The sequence below is a fragment of the Bombus huntii genome, unplaced genomic scaffold (assembly GCF_024542735.1).
Source record: "Bombus huntii isolate Logan2020A unplaced genomic scaffold, iyBomHunt1.1 ctg00000060.1, whole genome shotgun sequence".
Taxonomy (NCBI): domain Eukaryota; kingdom Metazoa; phylum Arthropoda; class Insecta; order Hymenoptera; family Apidae; genus Bombus; species Bombus huntii.
This window is the reverse complement of record NW_026099321.1, coordinates 413,966-438,310: the sequence shown is the minus strand read 5'-3', so window position 1 is coordinate 438,310 and position 24,345 is coordinate 413,966. Positions and strand designations below refer to the sequence as shown.

The 24,345-nt window shown below is 35.8% G+C and overlaps 1 protein-coding gene and 1 pseudogene across 1 annotated transcript; one reads left to right on the top strand and one right to left on the bottom strand.

Annotated features, from left to right (window-relative positions):
* Positions 1–9,892: 9,892 nt before the first annotated feature.
* Positions 9,893–23,504, top strand: LOC126875910 (carcinine transporter-like). The gene is made up of 10 exons (XM_050638792.1): positions 9,893–10,063; positions 14,742–14,996; positions 15,298–15,493; positions 15,823–16,100; positions 16,867–17,007; positions 17,114–17,219; positions 17,952–18,055; positions 18,121–18,335; positions 18,731–18,906; positions 19,365–23,504. The coding sequence occupies exons 1-10, from the start codon at positions 10,008–10,010 to the stop codon at positions 19,581–19,583; spliced, it is 1,746 nt and encodes a 581-aa protein (XP_050494749.1). The 5' UTR covers positions 9,893–10,007; the 3' UTR covers positions 19,584–23,504.
* The window catches only part of LOC126875943 (organic cation transporter protein-like), a 25,117-nt pseudogene continuing 21,327 nt past the window's right edge, over positions 20,556–24,345 (bottom strand).

Here is a 24,345-nt window from a genome sequence, read left to right as displayed (position 1 = left end):
AACTAAATGAACTCACAGAACAAGACGCTTACCCTTTACCTGATATAGACGACATTTTAACACAACTAGGAAACGCAAAATTCTTTTCGGCGCTTGATTTATCCTCAGGATTCCATCAAATTCCAATGAACGAGAAATCTAAAAAATATACCGCTTTTTCGACACCGCAAGGGCATTTTCATTTCAATCGAATGCCATTCGGACTTAAAAACGCACCCGCTACCTTTCAAAGATTAATGGACAGAGCCTTAGCTGGACTTGTAGGAAAATACTGCTTTGTTTATTTGGATGACATAGTGATATTCGGAAAAACGATTCAAGAACATAACGAAAACCTCGCGATAGTATTTCAGAGACTCAGAGAATTAGGACTTAAATTGCAACCGGACAAATGTGAATTCGTAAAACCGGAATTAGAATACTTAGGCCATGTAGTTTCATCCGAAGGAGTCAAACCAAACCCCAAAAAATTAGACGCTGTAAAAAACTTTCGATTACCCCGCAATGCCACGGACGTGAAATCATTCTTAGGTTTAGCAGGTTATTATCGCAAATTTATTCGAAACTTTTCCAAAATCGCGAAAAGCCTTACAGACTTAACAAAAAAGGACACACCATTCCATTGGACTGACAAACACCAGATTAGCTTTGATACTTTAAAAGACAAACTCTGTAATTTCCCAATATTAGCTTATCCAGACTTTAACAAAACCTTTACCTTAACTACCGACGCAAGTAACGAAGGACTAGGAGCAATACTGTCGCAAGACGGTCATCCTTGTTGTTACATTTCAAGAACACTGAATCCACCCGAACGAAACTATACCACGACAGAAAAGGAACTCTTAGCCATCGTATGGGCCGTGAAAAGATTAAGACAATATTTGTTAGGACGACGCTTCATTATTCGAACCGACCACCAAGCTCTTAAGTGGCTACACAATTGCAAAGACCCTTCTAGCAGACTGATTCGTTGGAGACTTAGACTCGAAGAATATGACTATGAAATCGAATATACAAAGGGTAAAGATAACACAGCTGCAGACGCTTTATCTAGAGTTCACGCAGTAACTCGCGACGAAGTAGTTAACCTCGACCTAGTAATTGATCACACTAATTCATTCAACGCATGGAAAGACAACAACGAGAATCCGAAACTCTTAGAAATTAAACCAAATGACCAAACATTTTACCAATTAACTCGAAACGACTTAGGAGAATACGACGAGACACTTTGGATCAGAAGACTTTACAAAATTCTTAAAGATACAACAAAAATCGGCATAGGAAATAACGACTTCACTGAATTAGAGAAAACACAGATTAAACTCATGCTAATATATTTTAACGACACGTACAAGAAAATTACTTATGCACCTAATCCCATCTTAAAACTAGACGAAAACGAAATAATACAAGCAATAAAGGAAAACCATAACGACACCGTAGGACATTTAGGGATACAGAAAACGTATCAACGGATCAAGGATAAATTCAAAATTTCCGGACTTTTAGAAAGAGTAGAAAACTTTGTGAAAACATGCGACACGTGTCGAAAGGAGAAACTAACACGTATCAGACCCAAAGAATCCCCACAAATCTCAGACACGCCACTTAACCCTAACGACAAAATCGCTATGGACATCATAGGACCGATGACGAAAACCAAACGCGGAAACCAATACATACTTTCAATACACGGTGAACTTACGAAATATCTGATACTAGTTCCCCTTAAAACGCAACGAACTGAATCCATAATTAACGCGCTCATTGAACACTATATTTACACATTTTCGGCACCAAAAACGATCCTAACAGATCAGGGACAAAATTTTGTTAGTGATTTAATGACGAAATTTGAAGAAGCTTTTAAAATCAAACACATCAAAACAACTTCATTTCACCCACAAAGTAACGGATCCCTCGATAGAACGCATGCCTCAGTTAAAGATTTAATTCGTACTGCATTACACGACAATGACAAAGAATGGGATGAAGTACTTAATTTCATTTGTTTAGGGTACAACACCGCGAAACATGAAGGGACAGGATTCTCTCCCTTTGAATTGACCTTTGGGCGAAAAGCTAATTTACCTTCCGCAATATCCAAATTTCCCACACTTACCTATGATGATATGTACTCACTTTGGCAAAAACAGTTGAATAAATATTGGGAAACAGCTCACAAAACACTTATTCAGAATAAGCAACGATACAAGCGAGACCAAGAAAGAAAGATTGTTAAAACTCAGACTGTGTTTAGGAAAGGAGACTTTGTTTTAATTCACAACGACCATAAAAGAGATAAGTTGGACATTGAATGGTTAGGACCCTACAGGATTAACGATGTGAAAACTCCTTATTACATTATTTCTATCGACAATGCTAAGAAAAAGATACATGGTAACCGATTGAAAGCGTACTTTTTTCAGGATAATGCTGACCCTAGCACTAGTAACAATACCCTTAATTAGTTGCCTTAAATTCACGGGATAGGAATTACGCTTTGTATACAAACCCAACCAATTCACGATCGAAAACTACAACATGATTACGCCTCTGAAATTATTAGCTTCTCGAACACTAACAAATATTGTAAAATTGCTATATTTAAGATTAACGAAATAACTTTTGTACCATCACATACAGAAAATCAATTCATAGCAATCCCTGAAAAAAAAGCGTAAACATATCCTTTGATCTACATTTAAATAATTCCATTCTACTACGATCTTAGAGGACCAAGATCAATCTAACCAGGGGGGTATGTCACGACCGGCATACTTCAAATCCGACGGACTGACGATAGAGATAAAGATGTGGCGGCACTCGGCGACAATGTATATCGCTGAAGTGCCTAATGAACCATCAACATCCCAACGGTCCTTCCACCGAAGGTTCTAGAAGAAAGAGCACGTGGCAACGATCGCGGACGCCTAGCAAATGCATGGACGGTGGGGTTGTTGAGGGATGACAAAAGAAAGTAATCGGATCCGATCGAAAGTAAAATCATAAGAGTCAGTCTTAGAAAGTCACGCCTAGAGTTCGGAAGTAGATTGTAAAGTGTATTGATGTTAGAAAAAAAATAAAGTTTTCTTTTTTATTTTTACCTCAAATTCCTTTTTTTATTTTGTTATTTTACGTGACAAGAGCGTCGCTTCGCGGTGAACCTTTAAGGAGTAGCATGCTACGGAGATCGAGTATAAAATCGAGGAAAAGCGAAAACTCGATCACAGAGGTCGAAAAGCTGTAGCGAAACGTTCACCACGAAGTACAATATTTGTCGCGTTGATCTCGAGCAAAGAATCTTTAGTCTTCCAAAAACGTGCAATACATGTATTAGAGTAAGACAAGTTACTGAATCCAGGAATCTTAAATTCCACCGTCATTAATATTCATTATCACAAAACAGCGGATTTTTACGCAATTATGGGTGATTCGAAGATACGAAAATTTATAGAATGCGTATGACGCAAAATTTTGTAAAATATCCAAAAGTACAGCACTATCGATGATATTTAATGGATAGAAACATACTTTTGCCCAAGTCCTTTCGATTGTATCAAATCTTTCAATTGTATTATTGTATCCACGAAAATATGCATTTGCATAAAGATCCGCAATGCAATTATCATCGCAATTTTTCATCAACAATGATTGATTAAAAATTCAATCATTAGGCGAGCGAATAAAAATTAGAGTAAGAACGTAGGTTAAAATAATTGTCGTAAATTGTCGTGGGTAGTTAATGTTAAAAATTAGTACTTTCCTTTGTTATAAAAGTTCCTGAAATTGTTCGTACAAAAGCTCCATCTTATAGAATATAGTGCAATAATCGTTATACTAGTAAAATAATAACATCATAAATATACAAAATATATTAACGAGATGAAAATAATATGGACAACGTGGTGTATGGCCACGAGTTTTGTACATATGTACGTGTAAGTATTTGTAGATCGATTAGCAATCGCAGAGACCTCGTGCGCATGTCACGCGACGAGATAGCGCGATTATTTTTATTATGATGTAAATCGTTCTTAGATGTTTTGTAATAAAACTTGCCAGTAAAACCTTCCCTGGATTCTGCTAATAGTTCTTCACCACTTGTTCCTTAGTCGATTGAATTAACGATACAAATAAGTATGAGATTATCTTAGGAAATCTCATTAATATTTTTGTCGACATCTGCGACGTAAAAGCGGGGTAATAATATTTTGAAGTTTTGACGACGCGTTGCTTACTATAGATATTGTCTGTACAGGATTCATCAATTTTTAGAGAGCCTAGTCTCGCCGAGATGGAGATAATCCTCTTTAAAGCTGAACGTTTTAACACGTAATCCCACTAGCAAGCCATTGCAAAAATGATATTTCGATTAATGATGGAAAATCGCTTTTGAAGACAGAAAAATCTTCTTCGAAGGAAAAATTTGACCTAAATCTTTCGAATAAAATTAACGTAAAATCTGTGTTACGCCACGAGGCTTACCACAGGCTGTATTTTCTAACCGTCGCTCGCGGCCCTACAGTGTCGCAGGCAGATCGCCCTATCTGCCCGTCGGATCATATACAATGTATCGACGAGAGCATAGTTGTTGCCAAGCAGCGAGCTCTAGAAACGTCGATTTTTGACCGTTACGTTTTTCACGCAAGAAGAGGCATACGTGATCATAGGCGCGAGCGGTGGCGTGACCCGAGCATAGTGGGGGTCATCTTCCAAATGAGACAAAGGAATAATCGAAGGGGATCAGTTCCTTCTGACGAGTCAAACGTGACACTTCGACAAATCTGACGAGCAAACGAATTTATCTAGAGATATCGTAAAGTCGAGTCAAATTTCTGTAACATATTCATCATATTATTGTAAAATATATCATTCTATGTTAACCTGTTAATACAGTGTTACATTCATTAAACCACCTCTGTTGTCTTAACCGAAACAGGGGAACGACTATTTCGCGGCGTCGATTAACATAGTCGTCGCGAGAATTTACGCCCCTCGCTGACGCGTCCTCGCGACCGCATCTCTCCGCGAACGGTCGTACCAACTGTAACAAAGCATTTATTGACAAATTTAATATCTTTCTCCATAATCTCCATAAATCTGCAATACCCTTCCTTTGTATTTGTGTGCGTTATTGAATTGAATAAGACACCGATATAACAAGTTATAAATCACAGTTTATTCCAACAACGTCTCTCCGCGAACGGTCGTAACAATCTGTATATAAAATCGATAATTTCAGCATTCAACATGCTGTATATTATAATGCCAAGTTCACGTTATGTTCATAAAGAGTACAGAGATAATCTTCCAAGAAATTTCTCCCTAGAAGTGCTTGAAATCTCTTCTTGAAGAATCTTAGAAATGCGCGAAGAATATTCCAATTTCAGAGTGTTTCGAGAAATATCGTCGAGCTGCAAATACCTGGAATTCGAATCGCAGCGAGTATTCGACGTATGCGTGGGAGTCGTTCGTGCTGTTACAGTGGAGAAACATGTTTTTGTTTTTACGGAGGTACAATTCAAGACTAATTGTAGATGTAACGCGATTTAAAGCTATAATAAGCGTGGAAAAACCATTCGCGATCGGCCAATTACTTTTTCCACTGTCAATTTATTAATTACGATTGCTTCTGAAAGTTTTCCTACGCGTAACTGCTAAACGAGAATTTTCCCATAGATCCCAGAAATTTCGTACACTTACTTTGCCATACCAGCTACCACAAGCAACCAAGAAAATATCGATGTCTTAATTTTCGCAACTTTCAGACATTCTTGAAATTTAGATAAATACAAATACAAATGCAAAACAATGCCGTTATAGATAAATACAAAAATTTCGAAGTTTTCCGCTTCTCAGAGAAATTTTGCTTGCATGTGTACGCAGTGCTCAGAAACTCGGCAGATTTAAGCCTAAAAGGATTAAAATTCGATGAAAAGATTACGAGATAATAAACTTCAAAGTCGATTACCACGGAAGTTTACATCGTGTGAAAGATTAAAAGGAATATTCTGACGAGCAGCTCTTAATAGTTTCAGCGTCTAATCCTCTAAAAACGTGACATTAATTGTTCGTGCCAAAGAGGCAGCTACGAATTGCAAAATATCGCGAGAATTCGATCTCGACGGGCGTAGAAAAGGCAGGGGCGGGAGAACAAAGGAGGATAACGTCTCAGATTTAAAAATGCGCTTGTCACATGATTTTTAAAACTTGTTTTTTTCGGTATCTAAAGCACACTTACAAACACGATTTTTTTTTTTAATTCGGTGAGCCGCGGAGAGCTGAATACGACTTTCGTATGGAAAGTCACGAAGGTACGATACGTTATATTTTTGCGAACTACTTACTTCATCTAGTCGGTTTTTTTCTTCTTTTTTCTTGAAGGAACGCATGGTTCTATATCGCTCTCTTTCTCTTCTTCTTCTTCAATGTAATTTTCACGTAGGAGACTTATCCGCCTCAAGTACGTATTATAATCTTTTATTGTAGACCATCGACGAAATGATTCTTCTCGATACCGTTTAGTAGCATCGTTATGGAAAATTCTTCTCTCTTCTCATTTTAATTCCCTTAACAGTCAATGGAATCCGATGCTATGCGCACAGCTACGTACGTGCAGTGCTATATCATCTCTACTCCATAAATATCGTTCACTGCCCCAATGTTAAGGTTCAACATACGAGAGTTCGCGACCTTTATCGTAGTTTCTGTCGCTAATTAATATTAACGTGATGCAATCTGAAGCGACGAGTAATGAATATGCCCCTCTAGCGTGACGAGTTATCAATCATACATGTTACGAGACGATTGTACCATTATTCGGTGCCAACTAGTAAGGTTGCGGAGAAGCATGATGTCGACGACAGACGAGATTAATCTTACTGATTGCAGTCTTGACACAGACACGCACATATGTAAATGGGACACTTGTAAAGTTTCTATCACGATCATTGTATTCTTTTTTTGCTTACGTAAAATGTGAAAGGCATTGTGACTCGTTTGCGATCATTGATAGTTTGTTTGGTGAGTGTGCTGTTATGAGTGGGATTAGTAGATGAAAAGATGATTTAACGTGGCGATTTTTATGATTGTAAATATTGACATCTTTTGACGCCGATTTGTATGTTTTTTTAATATTAATGTAATATCGTGATATAATGTGTTTACAAAGAGTGGACAATAGAGATGTTAATCAGATAGAAAAAGACGATTGTTGTTCAACCTGAACTATTCACGCCAAACGCACAGAAAACAGCGTAATCCACACTCTCTCGGCAACGCCACTCGCAACCTCTGTCTCCGCTCAGCTCGCACTCGGCTCCTCGACTCGCACTCTGCTTTTCGACTAACGCTCTGGCCGTTGCCGCATTCTGTTGTCTTTTTCCTAGGCCCACCGCACACGTGTTCTGCAGGCGCTCGTGGCCAGGGTCACGTAGGTCTTTTCCACGAAACTATGCACTTGAAAAGACCGATGACACATTGATGGGTCCGACGACGCCTCGGCTCTCGCGACATTGTTCATAGTTCGCCCGATATTTCTTAGGCCTTTCGTCCACGATACTACATTAATATAGAGTGGAATAGATACACCATTGAGGATTAAATGTTTTTAATCTTTCGTTTCTAAGCTTTAATTAATTACGTTTCAGAGTTACTCGAATGAACTATATCTTAAAGAATAAAATTCGAGTTTGATTATGTGTTCGTAAAAATTGGATTAGATTTGAGTTATTGCCACTTCAAGACACTTCGTTACAATAATCATTGTAAATAAAATTAAGAAGTTAAGTAAAACTAGGAACATTATATTTGTCTACGATTTTTTACATTTCTGCGAGACGCACATGTTTCATTGCTAACGAAATAATTAAGTTTATTATAAAATATGAAGGTAAATACGCTTCGTATTAGCAAGTTAATTTTCGAAAGCTAAATGTAGATATTATTATTTGAATGTCATAAATACCCGATACAACAAGTACATACATGAAGTGACACACACTTGTGTATTCATGAGTTTTTAATTGCCTTCTACGAGTTTACGAATTATAAAATTTTATAACTACAAATTACACACTCGAATGATAGATTATTTAAATATTTAAATACGTGTAATAAAATTTCGATTTATTCGATAAATATTATGTTCAGATAAACTCTCCGTTTTGTCTACTTTTCATATCTTTTGGAATCTTGTTAAAAAATAATGAAAAATGGGGTTCGTTATAAATTCATGATTTAGTTAACGATGTTCAAGGACGTTTAATCTGAAGGATCAGAAGGAAAATCACGATCGTTACGAGACAACGTGAGAAAATTTAATGCCGCAGATTGTCTGAAATCAGCCATAATCGCATTGTTACTTACTGAGCGATTCTTAGATCCTTTAGTTCTGTTTGTTTTGCCGACGAAACACGTATAACATAATCTGTTACCGATACTAGGTGATAAATGAACAATAAGGAAGTGAAACTGGTAAATTCCATGAAGGAATACATTATCAGTTTGGAAAAGATAGATGATCAAGATAGATCACGATCATTATGTATTAGTATGGCAAAATGAAGACTGAAATATTTGCACGATATTACAGTAAATAATTAATAACAGATTTCGTGTTAATAAAATGATAAAAAATATTAAATTTAGGTTTAATATTTTAAGCATTTAAGAAAGATGGAACAGAAAACTGTGATAGGCTTTGATCTTTGAGTATTAGATGGTACGATAAGTATCGTTTTCGAAAAAAGAGTATTAATAAATGTAAAGCATTTTAAAAATGAAAATTTTCCATTAGCAAATTTCTCGTCTCTTCTAGTCAGAAATTAAAATTGAATGAACTGTTTTTGGGTAATATTATGGAATTCTCTTTAGTTACGTGTTTATAATACATAACAGAAATGTATCTATTATTCAAGATCCATCGTTCTACTGTTATGGAAACCAGAAGCGAACACAGATTTCCCTCAGTCCGACCTCTACACAGTCAGTGAAAGCATTTTCATACAACAAAGTAAAGATAAAAAATTTTCCTTCGACGACGCAATGCGATTCCAGTCACGTTGCTTAATGATCTATCAAGGTAGACAGGATTCTTGAGGAACCAATGTAATTACGTGACTACGATCATAATTTTTCTAAGGTCTCTGTACCCATAAACAATATTGTGATCCCGTTTGTTATTTAATATAATTACTTATATCTAGTTATATTTAGTTATTAAATGATTTACTATATGTAATTCAGTAAATCGGTACAAGATCTAAAGAAAATATTTCTTACGTATGATTTTGACGAACTTTGTGTAAAAATCTATAAAACTAGAAGTTGCTTAGTTTATATACAGATAAAGAAAAGCATCGTTTATATCGTCGAGATATCACATTTATATCATTTTAAAAATAAAAATTCTTTATCAAAGCGAAGAACATTTTCATAAAAAATTACGAACAGAATATCTCGATTCTGCAATCTACTGTAAACAAGATAAGTATCGATAATGAATAAATCTTGACATTGAATTTTATTCAAAAAGTTACAGTGATATCAAATAATCCGTAATGACATTTATTACTCCAATCATATCAGTCAACTACTACCTACCGCGTAATACGCGATCGATTTTCAAACGCACCCCCCTCCCTCCCCCCACCAAATAGAGTTTCCAGTGTAATTCTGTTATTCTTGAATCTTCGGCTTGTTTTTCATTTTTTAGCTCACTTTAAAATTTCTTCTGGCTTCAATTGTGCTACGATTTAAAGTTTTCCGTGTATACGTTTAGGACGTTACTGCGTGCGGAAATAGTACAGAAGGCCTCTAATTATACCGTCTACAATATTATTTATAGACTTTGAACCATATAGTACGTAAGTATGAAATTGTATATCTGTCGCGGTTCATTTTATCCTTCTCTGTTGCGTGAACCAGCGGTTAGGAGCGACACTAAATCAAGTGGGAATGAAACTCGTTGAAACAACGCTAGACATGGTAACGGATCCATGACTGTGCTTCTGTTATTATCAACGCCAGTAACGGTTAAACCTATTGCATGTGTGTAAGTTGGAAGTTACGTACATAACTTATGCACACCCGTTGTGTGTTTCGCGATCCCATATTTCTTTTAATTTGAATTTTATGAAACTTTTTGTTCGATAATTGATGTGCCATATTACATCCGTCACATTCAATGTTATATGGTGTAATTTCTTCAGTTGTGGTGTTATGTAAGTTACGAGGTCATTCCTGTGTTTGGACATGTGTTTGGAATGTAGTGTGTATCTTTCTCTTCGTATGTACATAGTGAGTAGAGACTGTCTGTCTTTCGCTAGAAGAATATTCTGCATATAGTTATTTACTGTTCTTGATATTTGATTTTGGAAATTTAATTTTCGCCTTGCTTGTATCTTCGAGCGTAAGGTGAAATTTGTACAGACATATCTAGTAATTTGTTAATCGTACTGTTCGAAATTATTGTGTGTGTGAATATTTCGGTGAATATAAACTACGAAAACCTGTCCTTGATTTTTTATGGTAACAAAGCAGTCTTTTCAGAAGAAACAATATTCATAAATCAGTGCCTTCGCAAAAAGCTAATTCTACGAATCTTGTTAGAAGAAACCGGTTGACGAAACTACGTGTCCCTTCAGGAGAGGTCTAATTTATAGAGGTAGCTTGCAAGAAAAAACCAATCTCACAAAAAGCTTGAGCATTCTTAATTAATCCTCTTTAGAATTCAATTACATTTATGCCTTTTGTAAATATTAATTCTAAAATAACATTACATAATTCATACATAATTAAATAACATTACATATTAATTCTAAAATAACATAATTCATAAATAACATGCTAACATTTCTAACCTACAGAGTATCAACAAATAACATAACGCAATTCCCCATTTCAATTAAATATGAAAAATATACTAAAGTCGATCCAAGATCAAACCCGGCAAAACAAACGACAAATTTACCTGAAAAATCCACTGAATTCGTTTCAATACATCCGTTATTTAAATTGCAAAAATCAATTGTGTTTCAACGTCAATTTTTAACACCGTCCATATATCGCAATTTTAGTACGCGACAAGACGACAATACAATTCATTTCAACACCATTGAAAACTTTGGCTGGCTTCGGACAACCGGTTTCCGGCGTGGCGCCACTATGCTTTGGAGAAACAAGGAAATACATATGTATGCACCTTGCTTTTTGTGAGACAGAAGAACTCTGTGTCTCTGTTCTACCAACGTCGCTGTTGCGACGATTTGCCGCAAACCTAAATGGAGTTCGATCAATGGCAACGCGAGCACGTGGTCCTCGATGTTCGCGATCGGAAAATCGTGTTTTCCAAACTATTTCTAGTTTCGCCGGTTCCACTGTCAATCAACGTTTCTTCCTTTGGTTCCGTTTCTCTTCGATTCTCTCCTTTTTTATTGGCAAACACGTGTCACCGAGTATCGTGTTCGTCTTCGCTAAGCAAGCTTCTATATCAGCGATACGCGAGCCGGTTTCCCCTTCATATTTGTACAAGACTTCGTGAACATCGGACATTTTTCTCCTCTCTTTTCGAATAAGAAAATCCTATCGTTGTTTAACTAACAATTGCATTTCTTTAAATGGAAATGTGGTCGTGTCTCCTTTATATTTTCAATTAGCCAGGGAATTTAGGTTTATTGCCGTGGAAACTTGATCGGTCGTTTACGTAAGGATCTGCGACTCTGCTTCATCTTCGAGGAAAATTTCATCGAATACAATCGTTTCACTCAATGATTGGATCAGTCGAAAGGGAGATTCCGTGACTGCCTGTATAAATATTGATCATAGTGTCTCTTGAAGGGAAGCTGTACCAATCTTGTTGATTTAACTACTGATCCTACTTTATCCTCGAGAAAAATTACTTACTTTGATTGTTTGACCATTAATTTTAGCGTTTCTTCGAGGGAAACAGTGTTGATCGCTCGAGTCTGCTTCTTTCTCAAGGTAAATTGTATTTACTATTTACTCGATCAGCTATTTTATTTTCTTTTCCCGGAGAAACCTTGTTTCTCGCCTGTTTGACCATCCATTCTTCTTTGAGATAAACTGCAGCGATTATTCGTGTAATCAACAAATCTACTTTTTCTTTCTTTACGAAGGAAATCGTGTGTTTAACGAAATCTCGCTTGTTTAGTCATTGATTCCGCTAACTTTTCCAAATAAATCGTCAATCATTCGCTCGATTGCCAATTCTAATTTTGTTTCGAAGCAAACTGCGTTGATTATTCGTATAACCTTTTTAATAGAAACTGTTTTTCGCCTATTTTATCGCCAATTTCCTTTTCAAAATAACATGTATTAATTATTCGTTTAATCGCAGATTTTATTTTATTTTATTTCTATTTCTATTTCGTTTTATCATCGATTTTCCGCCGTCTTCAAAGAAACCCACGTGAATTACTTTAATTGCTTTTTCAAACTAATTTTATTTCTTTACTTTTAAATTAAGAAGCAGCAACGAAAATGCTACAATAACGGAAAAATTCTTCGGTTATCTCCAGAAAGAACACGAAGGTATCGAACTTAGTGTATTGAGACATTTTGTTCGTTGGAAGTTAGTCGACGACATTTGGAACGGAAAGATACATTTGACATGATTTAGTGTGACGTTGAGAGAGAAAAATGGTTTGATCGAGGGTGCCCTTAATTACTAATTTCATAACTTGCTGTTAATCGATCTGACAGTGATATTAGTGGATGTGGTTGGTAGTGCCTGATTAATCGTGATCGATATTTTGAACAAAGAGCAACGAGAAACGATCAGTTTGGAGTTTCACTTTGACGTCGTGAGACTATCGTTAATTAGACATAGAAGAATCATTCGGTGACAGGTAAGGGTTTCAACTTCTGTATTCATTTTCTTCTATAGACTGAATTTAATTTTTCGCTTTGATAATCGTTTATGAAAGAGAAGCGATAATTATTAGTTCTACCTAAGAATGTTACTAATAAATTAGGAAAAAGAAATTTTGATTGGATTCTTGATAACGAGTGAAAATTAATTTAAAAGATTGTATTTGGAATTTTGAGAATCGATCGAGTCCTCAGTTTCAGTGCAATGTAACGTTATCAGTCGCGTGAGTTTGGCTCATATGTAATTTATGTGCAAGCTAAATGTTTCCAACAAATTGTAGCATATTGATTTCTCAAAGTACTGTATCAAATGTCTTGTAATTATAAGCAATTGTTTCGTTTGGACGATCAAGGGTAATATACTCTATTTTTTATTTTAAAAATGCCGCCATTTGTATAGACGTACACACGCAAGTATTTATTATGTAGACACGATGGCTCGTAGACACGAACGTTTCTCGTTGTCGTATTTTCCAAACAGGTCAGTTATTTCGAGCACTCGACCACTTTCGAGCGCTCCTGACAATGACATTAGTCATTCTAATCGATGTCTCGAAATCGATGGTTCTTCTGTCAGCTATTTCGTTTCCGTGTTTATTCCATATGATAATATTGTTTCACGTATTCGCTTAAATTTAATTGGCAAATGATTAATTTCCCTGAATCCATTTTCAAGTAAACATATCAGTTTACCCTTTTGCTCTATCTGATACGAAAATGAACAATTTGATATAAAAATTTTGCGAAAGATCGATATATTATTTTACTTTTAACTTGGAAATCGTTCTCTTAATTTTTCAATATCTAATTAACCACCTCAGTCCCTAAGACCGTCTGTTTTAACGAATGGTAAATAATCAAATAATTGCGTTGATACATCAGAAGTACCATCTTCTTATATCCCTGATATTAGTGTTAAAACAGGTTTGAAAAACCTTCAATTATTTCATTTATTCTTAGCCTTCGATGGCTTAAAATTTTCTCGGTTATTTTCCAATAGAGTTCAATATATTGATCGAAAACTTAGTTTAGCTAAGCACTGTAACCGGAAGTCACCCTTAAGTCGCCGGGTAAGAGGATTACGAGTAATAAACAAACAATATTAATCAGAAAATTATTCCATTCAATTTTTCTCCTGCATTTAATTAAATATGACAGAGTCGACAAACTTTCCTTCGGTTCTTCTATCTCATTTGCAAATCTATAATATCGATATCCAAACGATAACTCGAACACCATTAACCAGCACTCGAGGCTATTTCTTTCGTCGAAACTTTCCTCAGATATGTAGATATCACGTTGACATCGCCGCGTATACCGAATCAGCCCTTTTTAAAGATGATCTCGCGAGCGTGGTTCGTATGCAATTCAATTTGAACGAGTCGCGTGTCACGATTCACTTGACTCCCGGCACAGTAATTGACCGGCACTCGAGCAAACACTTACGCTTAATTTAACGTTTAACCGAATCGAAAACAAAGCGAACAGTTGCCGGACTTCGCTCGTTCTTTCAGTTCATTTCCGAACGTCTTTCGATCAGCATATCGGGTCTCCTCTTTCATCTCCGTTGCCTTTCAAAATCTAAAATCATAATTGAGACTTTGCTGCTCGAACTATGGAAGGGGAAAACGTGAATGACGGGTAAGATTGTTCCTGCGTTCTGTCAGAAAATAATTTCCTGTTTGTGGGAGAGGAAAGGAGCATTGTAATTGGAATTACAGAATGTGAAACATCAAAGGAACTGCCGAATGACATTTATTTCAAAGACTAGAAGACTGAAAACTTTGTTATACGACTTTTATACTGCTACGCCTGGAAATCAAGGATGGATTCTGTTTCAGCGAAATGAAGGACGAGAAGAGTAACTCTATATTGCCCACTGAAGCGACTCGATTGAGACCAAGATTGGAAAGTTTCGATGATGTTCTGCCGTATGTCGGTGACTACGGGAGATATCAATGGCTGTTGTTATTGTCGTTACTACCTTATGGCGCGACGTACGCGTTTCTGTATTTCTCGCAATTTTTCATTACTCCCACGGAACACTGGTGCAGGATAGACGAATTAGTAAACTCGAATTTCACCGAAGAAGAGAGGTAAGTATGTATAATGAAGGAAAGAAAGAAAAGGAGATATACGTAGCAACGAAAGCTCCTTTAAACTTTGAACGATATTTTTGATTGTTCGTAGAAAGTGACTTTAAAATATTGTGAAAAATATGCGAGATATCGCGATTTCTGGAATTTCTCGAATTTTCGAACATTTCGAAAATTATTAGAAAATATTGTAGAAAAATTTCACGATAAGATGCAAGATATTTTTGGATTACTCTGTCTGGACTTTGGTTCTTATTTTAATAATTAAAATGATCAATCATCTATCGTATGGGATGTTTAGGATTAAGATAGCGATTCCAGTGACGAACGTTTATCCTTATTACGAACAATGTCAACGGAAGGACGTAAACTTCACAGAGCTGTTGAAGAGCGATAAGAGCCTGAGCTCATCGGGCTTCCAAACAAACAAAACGATAAAATGTACTCAATGGGAGTATAATTTTACGCAGATTCCATATCCTAGTATAGGAACTGAGGTGAAGTATTCACATCGTTGTCTGAATCGCATGCTTCGAAATTCTTACACTTCTGCTGCGTTCTTTGGGTCATTTCCGATCTAATCTAACCTTGTTATAGTAAATTTCATAAGTTTAAAGAAAGTATAAGACGATAATTGTTAGTACGGATAATTCCTCGTTCCGATTTTACGCGAACGTTTTTTTCAGAGCATAAAGAACTCTTTCATTCATCGAACTGCGAGCAGAATCGAGATATAAAAATTCGAAGACCGCAGCAGGATTAAAATTATATTCTGAAAAATATGAATCTGGTTTTTCGCTGACTAACTCTTAACCTTGGTGATTAGCTAGATTGGGTATGCGACCGAGAATACCTCGTATCAACGGCGCAGGCCATCTTCTTCTGCGGATCCATCATCGGTGGTTTCCTAGTCGGTTGGATCGCCGATCACAAGGGTCGTATCCCAGCTTTAATGTTCTGCAATGGTATCGCCCTTTTTGCCTCCATTTTCACTGCCAGCGCAAATAGTTTTTGGTCATTCGCCGTCTGTAGGTTTCTCACTGGACTGGCGTTCGATAACTGTATCAACATTCCTCTGATTATCGGTAAGCCTTCTACGAAGTAGAAAGTGCGAGAGGTTCGACCGATAAGCCAATGTTTCAGTCACGCGAGAGATAACGTTAGTATGAAGTCAATGTTTCTATTACGTGAAAGATGATGTTGCGTGAGAAATTTTTGATGAATTGTTCCTCGAAGATAATTTTGACGTTGCTGTACTCGATTGAACTATACGGTTCGAGTTCTTGATTCAAGAGCTTTTGCCACCACCAGAGATGAATATATTGATTTTGTTATTGTTAAAGATCGTTTCATCGATTTTCATGTCGTCGAGGATAGTTATATCTTGATATTCTTAAATCGAGTTATACAAGGTGGTTGGTAATTGGTGGTACAAGCGGAAAGAAGTCGAAAATATAGAATACAAATTTTTTTTTTTAATTCTTCCATCGAGACAACGATCTACAGTGAGATCCGTTATAACGAGACGCGATAAAGTGCACGCGTATCGAGCGAAAATTCAAAGTCGATTTTCTCGAAAACAAAGCCTCGAACGAAAAACGTTTATTCTATATTTTCGACTTCTTTTTTCGCGTAGAATCACCCCCTTTCCGCTTGTACCATCAGTTACCAACCACTCTGTATATTCGTTCGAAATGAAAATTATCACAAAATTTTCAACACGTAATTCGTTTAAATACGTTAGAAGCAAAACACGTGTATTATGTAGCGCTTTTTGTTATACGGACCAGCTCAAACTCGGAAAATTCACGTTTGCAGAGTAAACGGATTAATTTAAAATCGGAATTATATTTATAATCTTACAATTATCCTACAACTACATCGCAGTGGCCAGTACAATTTTACCATGGATAGCCTATTATATCGCGAACCGGAGATATTTTACTTACGTTACTGCCATACCGCTGTTATCTGTCGCTATCACACCGTGGATTCTTCCCGAGAACGCCCGGTAAGTAAACTCCTAATCGTTCGATTATTCGAATTCTCAACTTGCGCTTTGAGATTTATGCAAATTTACTTATCGATCCATATCACTCGTATTTGCTCTGTTCAAGCTGGTACGTTTCCAACGGGATGATGGACAAGGTTGTTGAGAAACTACGGAGAATAGCTAGGATCAATCGTAGAAATCCAGACTCGCGTATTTACGATATATTAGTTGTAAGTTCGATCAAATAGAATTCTAGAAAGCTTACGCGAAATCATACGGTACAGTACTTGAATCTGTGCTGACAGATATATTTGATTCACGTCGAAAACACACAGACTCGCGAATGTATTTTAACATGCATAGACAGGTTTTAAAAATGAAACGCGATGAAAAATGAAATATGAAATGAAACTTGACTGTCGCGATTCCATTGTGGTATTATATCGATCTCGTACAAAATTTGAAGTAAATCTGGGAATTTATATAGAAATTATAAAATATTTACAATTTACAAGTACAATCGGGGATAAAAATAAGCTGCTATAGTTAATGGAAATAGATGTGAAGAAAGTATAATCAAATTAGTATCAGCCTCATATACTTGAGTTTTATTTATTATATTTCCTTCTAATAATATGCAGATAGTTCAGCAAATGATTGAAATGAATTTTTACATTTTCTCCACTAATCCACTTAGTTTTGTTCCCGACTGTATTTCGGATCAGAAAAGTATTTAATCAACCAACCACCCATTATATTAATAAATCTCGATATCAAAAGCCATGCCGACTAATTCCATAAAACAGAATGCAAAGTGCCACTGTTCGTGCTATCTATTAATGACGAATACAATGAAAATAAAATTTCTTTTCAGTGTGTTATGAATTTTGAACTGTGTAAGGGCTAAAGGCACGACTCGTATTATATCTTTCGTTAATTATTCTCGAAATAAATTCTTGCAGAGTAACATGGAGGCACCGGACAAAATTCAAGAATCAGCGACGCTGCTCGATCTGTTCAAAACGCCACGGTTGGCGAGAAACACTATTCTTCTAGTTGCATTCTGGCAAGTATAAGATACGAGTTCATGTTGCGATAAAACCTTCATAAATAACCGATACAATCTTGTAGGTGTTTTACCCTGATCTCGTTCGACGATCACGTGTATTCATTAAAACTTATCCAGAGCTCGGTGTTCGTGTCGTTCTCGATCGCCTGTGCCACAGAACTTCCAGCTGGGTTATTACTCGCCCTGTTGCTCGACCGATGGGGTCGTAGACTCTGCGGATTTCTCACGATGGCAATGACCTGTGTACTCAGTATCGCTGAACTTATGCTGCATTCCAGTAAATATATCGATCTGTTTATTAAAGTAAAATTAAAACGATTATAATGACGTATTATTGAGAAAAATCTGAAATTAAGTTGATGATGAATGTAAAAGAATTTTGGCAACTTCGAAGGTATTAATCTTGGAAAATAATTATTTTGATGGAACTAGAATTTAGGAATTATTAGGAATTAATTTAGTGGCGAAATTGAAAGAGGTGTGCACATTTTAGAAGCAATAATTTTCTATATGTTGGTTTTCTAGAATTTGGAGATTTATAGAAGTTTAAAGTTTGTGTGAAATTTTAATTTAATTTTGATTAAGCTTCGATCGGACTATATTTTTAATTAAACTTACAATCAAGTATTGTGTATCCAGGATTAATTTTGTATTTTTTAATTTATTCCCCAGTGCTCGCGAAATTAGTAATGTCAATATTGTCGCGATTCTGTCTGAACATGGCAGCCAATGTTGGTCTTCAGTATGCAGCAGAACTTCTGCCCACGCCAGTCAGATCGCAGGGCGTATCTTTCATTCATATTTTCGGAATAGTTGCACACTCTTTGGCGCCATATATCACTGACTCGGTAAATAAATATTTATACTACTATTGTTGTTACAACATTTTTGAAACACCGCTAAGCACATCCACGTTCAACTTCTCTTTAATTTATTCCAAAAGATACAATAAGCGCTATTAGAAATTATGAAAAAGCTCTCATGTAAATTTTCTCATGATAATGTAAAATAGTTTTTTTCTTGCCTTAAAACAAGTTGTTTCCTGAAGAAGTTAAATATTATAAAAATCTGATCAAAATATTTCTCACTTTCTAGAAAGCCCGTTTTGGAAGTTGCAACCAACGCTTTTCTTTAACTGATCTTTAATCAAAAAATTGAAATTTAAAATAAAAAATGATGGAATAACTTAAGATATGAAACTATATTGGTTGAAACTTTCTAATGAAACTTTTTAAATGAGAAATACTTTGACCAGATTTTCATGGTATTTAACCTTTGCTCATATAAATTAATATTTGTTCATTAGGCTGCAATTTGGGAGGGATTTCCAATGCTCATTATCAGCACGGTGTCCTTTTTTGGCGCTGCACTGGTTTTGTTCTTGCCGGAAACTGTCGGCCAGAATCTTCCTCAGACTATCAAGCAAGGCGAAGAATTCGGAAGGGACCAACATTTCTGGTCGTTGCCTTGCTACCATAAGACACACTTCAATGGACATCAACACTATCACTCCTGTGAACGATAATTATCTGATTTTTAATAATAATTCAATTAAAAAACACGAAGGAGGATTCGTGTTTTTTTAGAAGTAACAATATTACAAGCGGATCAGTCTGACGATTTTTGTACGAGAAAAAATCGGAACATATTATTTTTCTATTCTCCTACATTAATTTTTATTTTTATCGTTTACGTTTAAGAATTTGTAAGCCTTAATTCTAAAAAGAGCGAGCTTAGAAATCGTGTTCCTATATAATTTTTATTATTATCTTTTAAGAGCTTTTATAATTTTAATGCTAATTTTCACTTGCGTTACGCACGTTCGAATCGTTCAGCGGTTGGTGCTAATTTGATATTCAAAGATATTACGTAGAATAATATCGAAAATGTTACGTAAATTAATAATTACGTAATTTATTAATTACGTAAATAATAAATTAGGGAGATTTAAATTTTTGATTCCTTTAATGTTTTTAACATTTTTTACTGGAATATATTGGACAAAATCTTATTTAAAAAAATAGTACGTTTAGATAATTTTTCTTTGTGAAAAGAAACAGTTTTATATCTTTTGAACGATTATCCACGTATTTTTAACGATTATTTATCTATTCGTTATATTTTTTGTACGATTTTAAATAACGTACAATATTAATAAAATCCAAGCTTGAAGACTTTTTAAATTATTGTTATAATTTCTTCAGCACCAACTGCTGGACTTTTATCTATCTAAAACGAGTTGTACGTACATTAAAAAAAAAAATAACTCTAATTGACTGTTTCTATGGTTTAGGAAGAAGAAAAAAAGAAAGGAAAGAATATTGTAAGCAAATCGTGCCATCGTATGACGATCAGTGTTCGTCGTTGTGCCAATAACAACGCAATCAATCTGAAGAAACCTATTCATAGTATTCATAATCATCACTCACGTATATATTCGCGTATACACTCACGTCCATAAGATTGATTCACCGAATAAAACTTCCATAAACCTTAATATAAGAAACAATTCTACTTTTTATTTGCACACACATCGACGAATCCCCCGAACAAAAATAAACTGCTAAATATCTCTATAATTAAATACATTAATGCTCGATGATCCTCGTTCATCGTTATACGTCTAATCTAACTCCATCCTATAATTAGGAGATAACGATCACTTATGTTACAATGTATTAACCCTTAACAGCCGAACTTAATTATAATTAATTATAGAAAATGAAATGCTTCATTATACGGATATTTGAAGTAATATTCTGTATTATACAGGGTGTCTGGTAATTGATACTGTGATAACCAGTGGTTAGTTAATATGGTTAATAACCAGTGGTACAGAATAATACTATGTGAAAGGATCTGTTGAAAATATAGAACGAGAGATTTTCGTACGACGTTCGAGAGAATGAAATTCTGAAGCTTTGTCAACTCGTGTTCACACGACATTCACGAAACATATTCAAAATTTATTTTCTCGCAAATACGAAGAATCATCAGTTACGAAACACTCTGTACTATATCACATTATTATATCACTATCGTATTGATAAGAAATGTCGATATTATAACTCCTTAAGACTCCCTTAATATTTATTTGCGATTCAGCTTAATATGTATTGGCCCTGTGTAATTTCAAGATTAGAAATATAAAAGAATTCATTCCTGATTACGATATCGTACATGATTTACAAAATCATCGACCGTCAAGGATTAAATGAGAATTCTTTCGTCCAGAATTATTTTCCAGACGATCGAATTATTATCCATTGCATCACGAGGATCGAACTAACTTGTAGCCTTGAACAATTATGTACAGTTGAATCTCTAGCGTAGGAATATTTCAAAGAATCTCAGGTTTTGAGGAACGATAGCTGATATTTGCAACGAACAATAGTATGTCTTTTTAATCGGTAACTGAAAGCAGGGGCTAGTCTCATAAGTACGCGAATGATTCTAACGATCGAATGATTCTAGTTGCTAGAATCATTGTTTAAAGGTGGTATAACGGAGATTGTGCGCTTAAGACGAACAGGTCGGAGGATCGAAAGGAACGAGATTGGAAATATTCGCGTCTCTTCCCGAATCAGAATTTTACTATTTCTAATTGAACACGTGACGGAGTTTCGATCTGTTTCAAGTAACATTTAAACCTGAGTGTTACGCCGGGCGACTCTCTGCCTGGCCCAGGTCACACACCGCGGGCCAGACGGACACCAGATGTCCGCTCTTCCGTACGGCGTACCCTCAATAGCCTTAAGCATCCGTCATAAACCCGAGTCACTTGCCTGCTAAGGTCCTTCAAACAAACATCTGTTTCCGAGGAATTTCTCGAGACTATTGTCTACCACGGCTTAACTAAGGAAAGTTGGTTTTTCGCACGTACGCCGCAACTGTCCTCCCACTAACCACTTTCTCTCGAGGGCGGTTGAGACCCTTCGTTTAACCAATTAGAAACAAAGCCTATTCCCTCACTCTCCTAAATAACATCGGCACCAACAAATCCGATGGTCCCGTGCGCTAGACACACCCACCCTTAGCTTTCCTCCGAGACAGCATCGTCTCCCAAGACGGTACTGATTTTACATCCTTCGAGCGGGTAGACACACCCGCAGATCAGTCACTCATTCATCTGGTACATACGCACCAGTGTAACTGCCTTCGTTATAAGTTGTGGAATAAACGGTGAAATATAACTTACTATACTGTGTCATATTCATTCAACCACCTTTGTTATCTTAACCGAAACAGAGGAACGACTACTTCGCGGCGTCGATTCACCGAATCGTAGCGAGAATTTACGCCTCTCGCTGACGCGTTTTCCTCGCGACCGCGTCTCTCCGCGAACGGTCGTAACACTGAGCATTTTCAAAATTAACTCATTATCTATCAATTTTTCTTCTAAAATTTGTATATAATTCTATAAATTATTTACTGCTTTTTCCATTGGATTTAAACAGAACAATTTCGGAAGAATGTCGAACATTATGTTAATATCCTTTGTATTAAAAAAAATTCCTGCTTAAAAAGATCCTACAACTTTCATTTTTTAATCTCAATTGGGTATGATGGTAGCTAATGAACGCTTAGCAATTAATTGTTTTAATGCATTCCATTTTATGAATGATCAGTAATTACGGATTCAAGGATACTTATTAGAAGTAATATTCTTATTATATCTAAATATATCAAATAGAGATATTTCTCGTATTAATACTGAAAGATCATAAAAAAGAAAATATCATAAAAGAATTTCAATTTTGATGTTTCATTAGAATAATATATATATATATGTATGTATATATTTAAATTAAATAACAGAGATCTCAGAGTTTTCAAAACATTCAACGTGTTGATGCATAAATGGATGATGAAAAAAAGCCACGTTGATCGAGCGAACGCAAAATACACTTCGGTTTAAAAGTCGATCGAAACTCTCATTTCAAGTGTCGGCGATTTATGAATCACCTATATTGATACAAAGGCGATTCGTAATAAAGCAGACAAGTTGAAAGCTTGACAATGCGCGAAGACAGCTCTCTTTTTGTGTTTCGAGTCTCGTGGCAATCCTTTGTTATTCACGGTATTTCATAGTTAAATCAATTCAACTAGAGTATTCCTTCAACGAGAAAAGAAAAAAAAGAGCAAGAAGAAAAAGATATAGATCTTTCTTTTCGATTTTTAAAGCGAAAGATGCATAAATACTATGGTATATTATTTCCTTATATATCGTTTCCTTTAATACGTATATCCAATACTGAATTTAATTGTACATTTACATAAGATACTTCAATCGTTTCTCATTTCCAACACTTTACCGACGTTATAGTACGCGAAATAATTACATCGCAATATGTGAACGCAACGTACTTTAAATGCCGTGTTCTTAATTCTTTAAATTTCTTCACATTTTTATACAGTCATTCCAATTAAAAAAAGATACACTTTATCTTGTGTGCAACAAAGCTACTTCGTCGATGAAGCGTCAATTAATTGCTTAAACGTATACCTTGTGTAATTTGACGATTCTTGTCTCTTTCACTGCAATAATCGATACTTCCTCCTAGTTTCTCTCAATAGCTCTCCAATCTCAATACGTTCGTAATATCTTAACATCTAACATCACACGCATATGTTTAATAACTATATTTACAAAGAATTTGGCAAGTTTCGCGCCACTGGCAAGTTTCGCGCCACTGGCAAGTTTCGCGCCACTGGCAAGTTTCGCGCCGTCGCCAAATCTAACCGCTATAACCTAGTACAATCCATTTTTTGAACACTGCCAGTAAACGCTGGATTTGAAAGGCCTTTCTTCTTTCTATAAGATTTTTTCAGCATTTTGCTCCTGTCAAATTGAAATAAACGATTATTAGTAAATTTATATTGACATAAGGCGGAGGAAGAATATTATAGAATCTATACTTACGAGGATATACACGGAACCCACCAGAAACTTTGTTCCTTGCCGAAGTCGTTACCCTCCTGTAGGGTTTCTGGTAATTCCTGGTTCAACGTTTCTGGCAAGCCAAGGGTCAGGAAGGCGTGTCCAAAAGACAGCAAACCGAGGGCAACCAGCGGTAAAGATGGATCAATGTCAGCCTAAATTAAATGAAAAATATTCTCCCTTTTATACGCTTCTCTTTATACCTCTTTTAGAAGTAATAGCGATTAATTCCGCTTTCCGCTAATTCCTTAATTTCCCTTCGATTTTCGGGAAATAAATGAATACTTCCATAAGTTCATTTTCGGTAATAACATTACACAAATAATAGTATACTTTGAGGTAAATT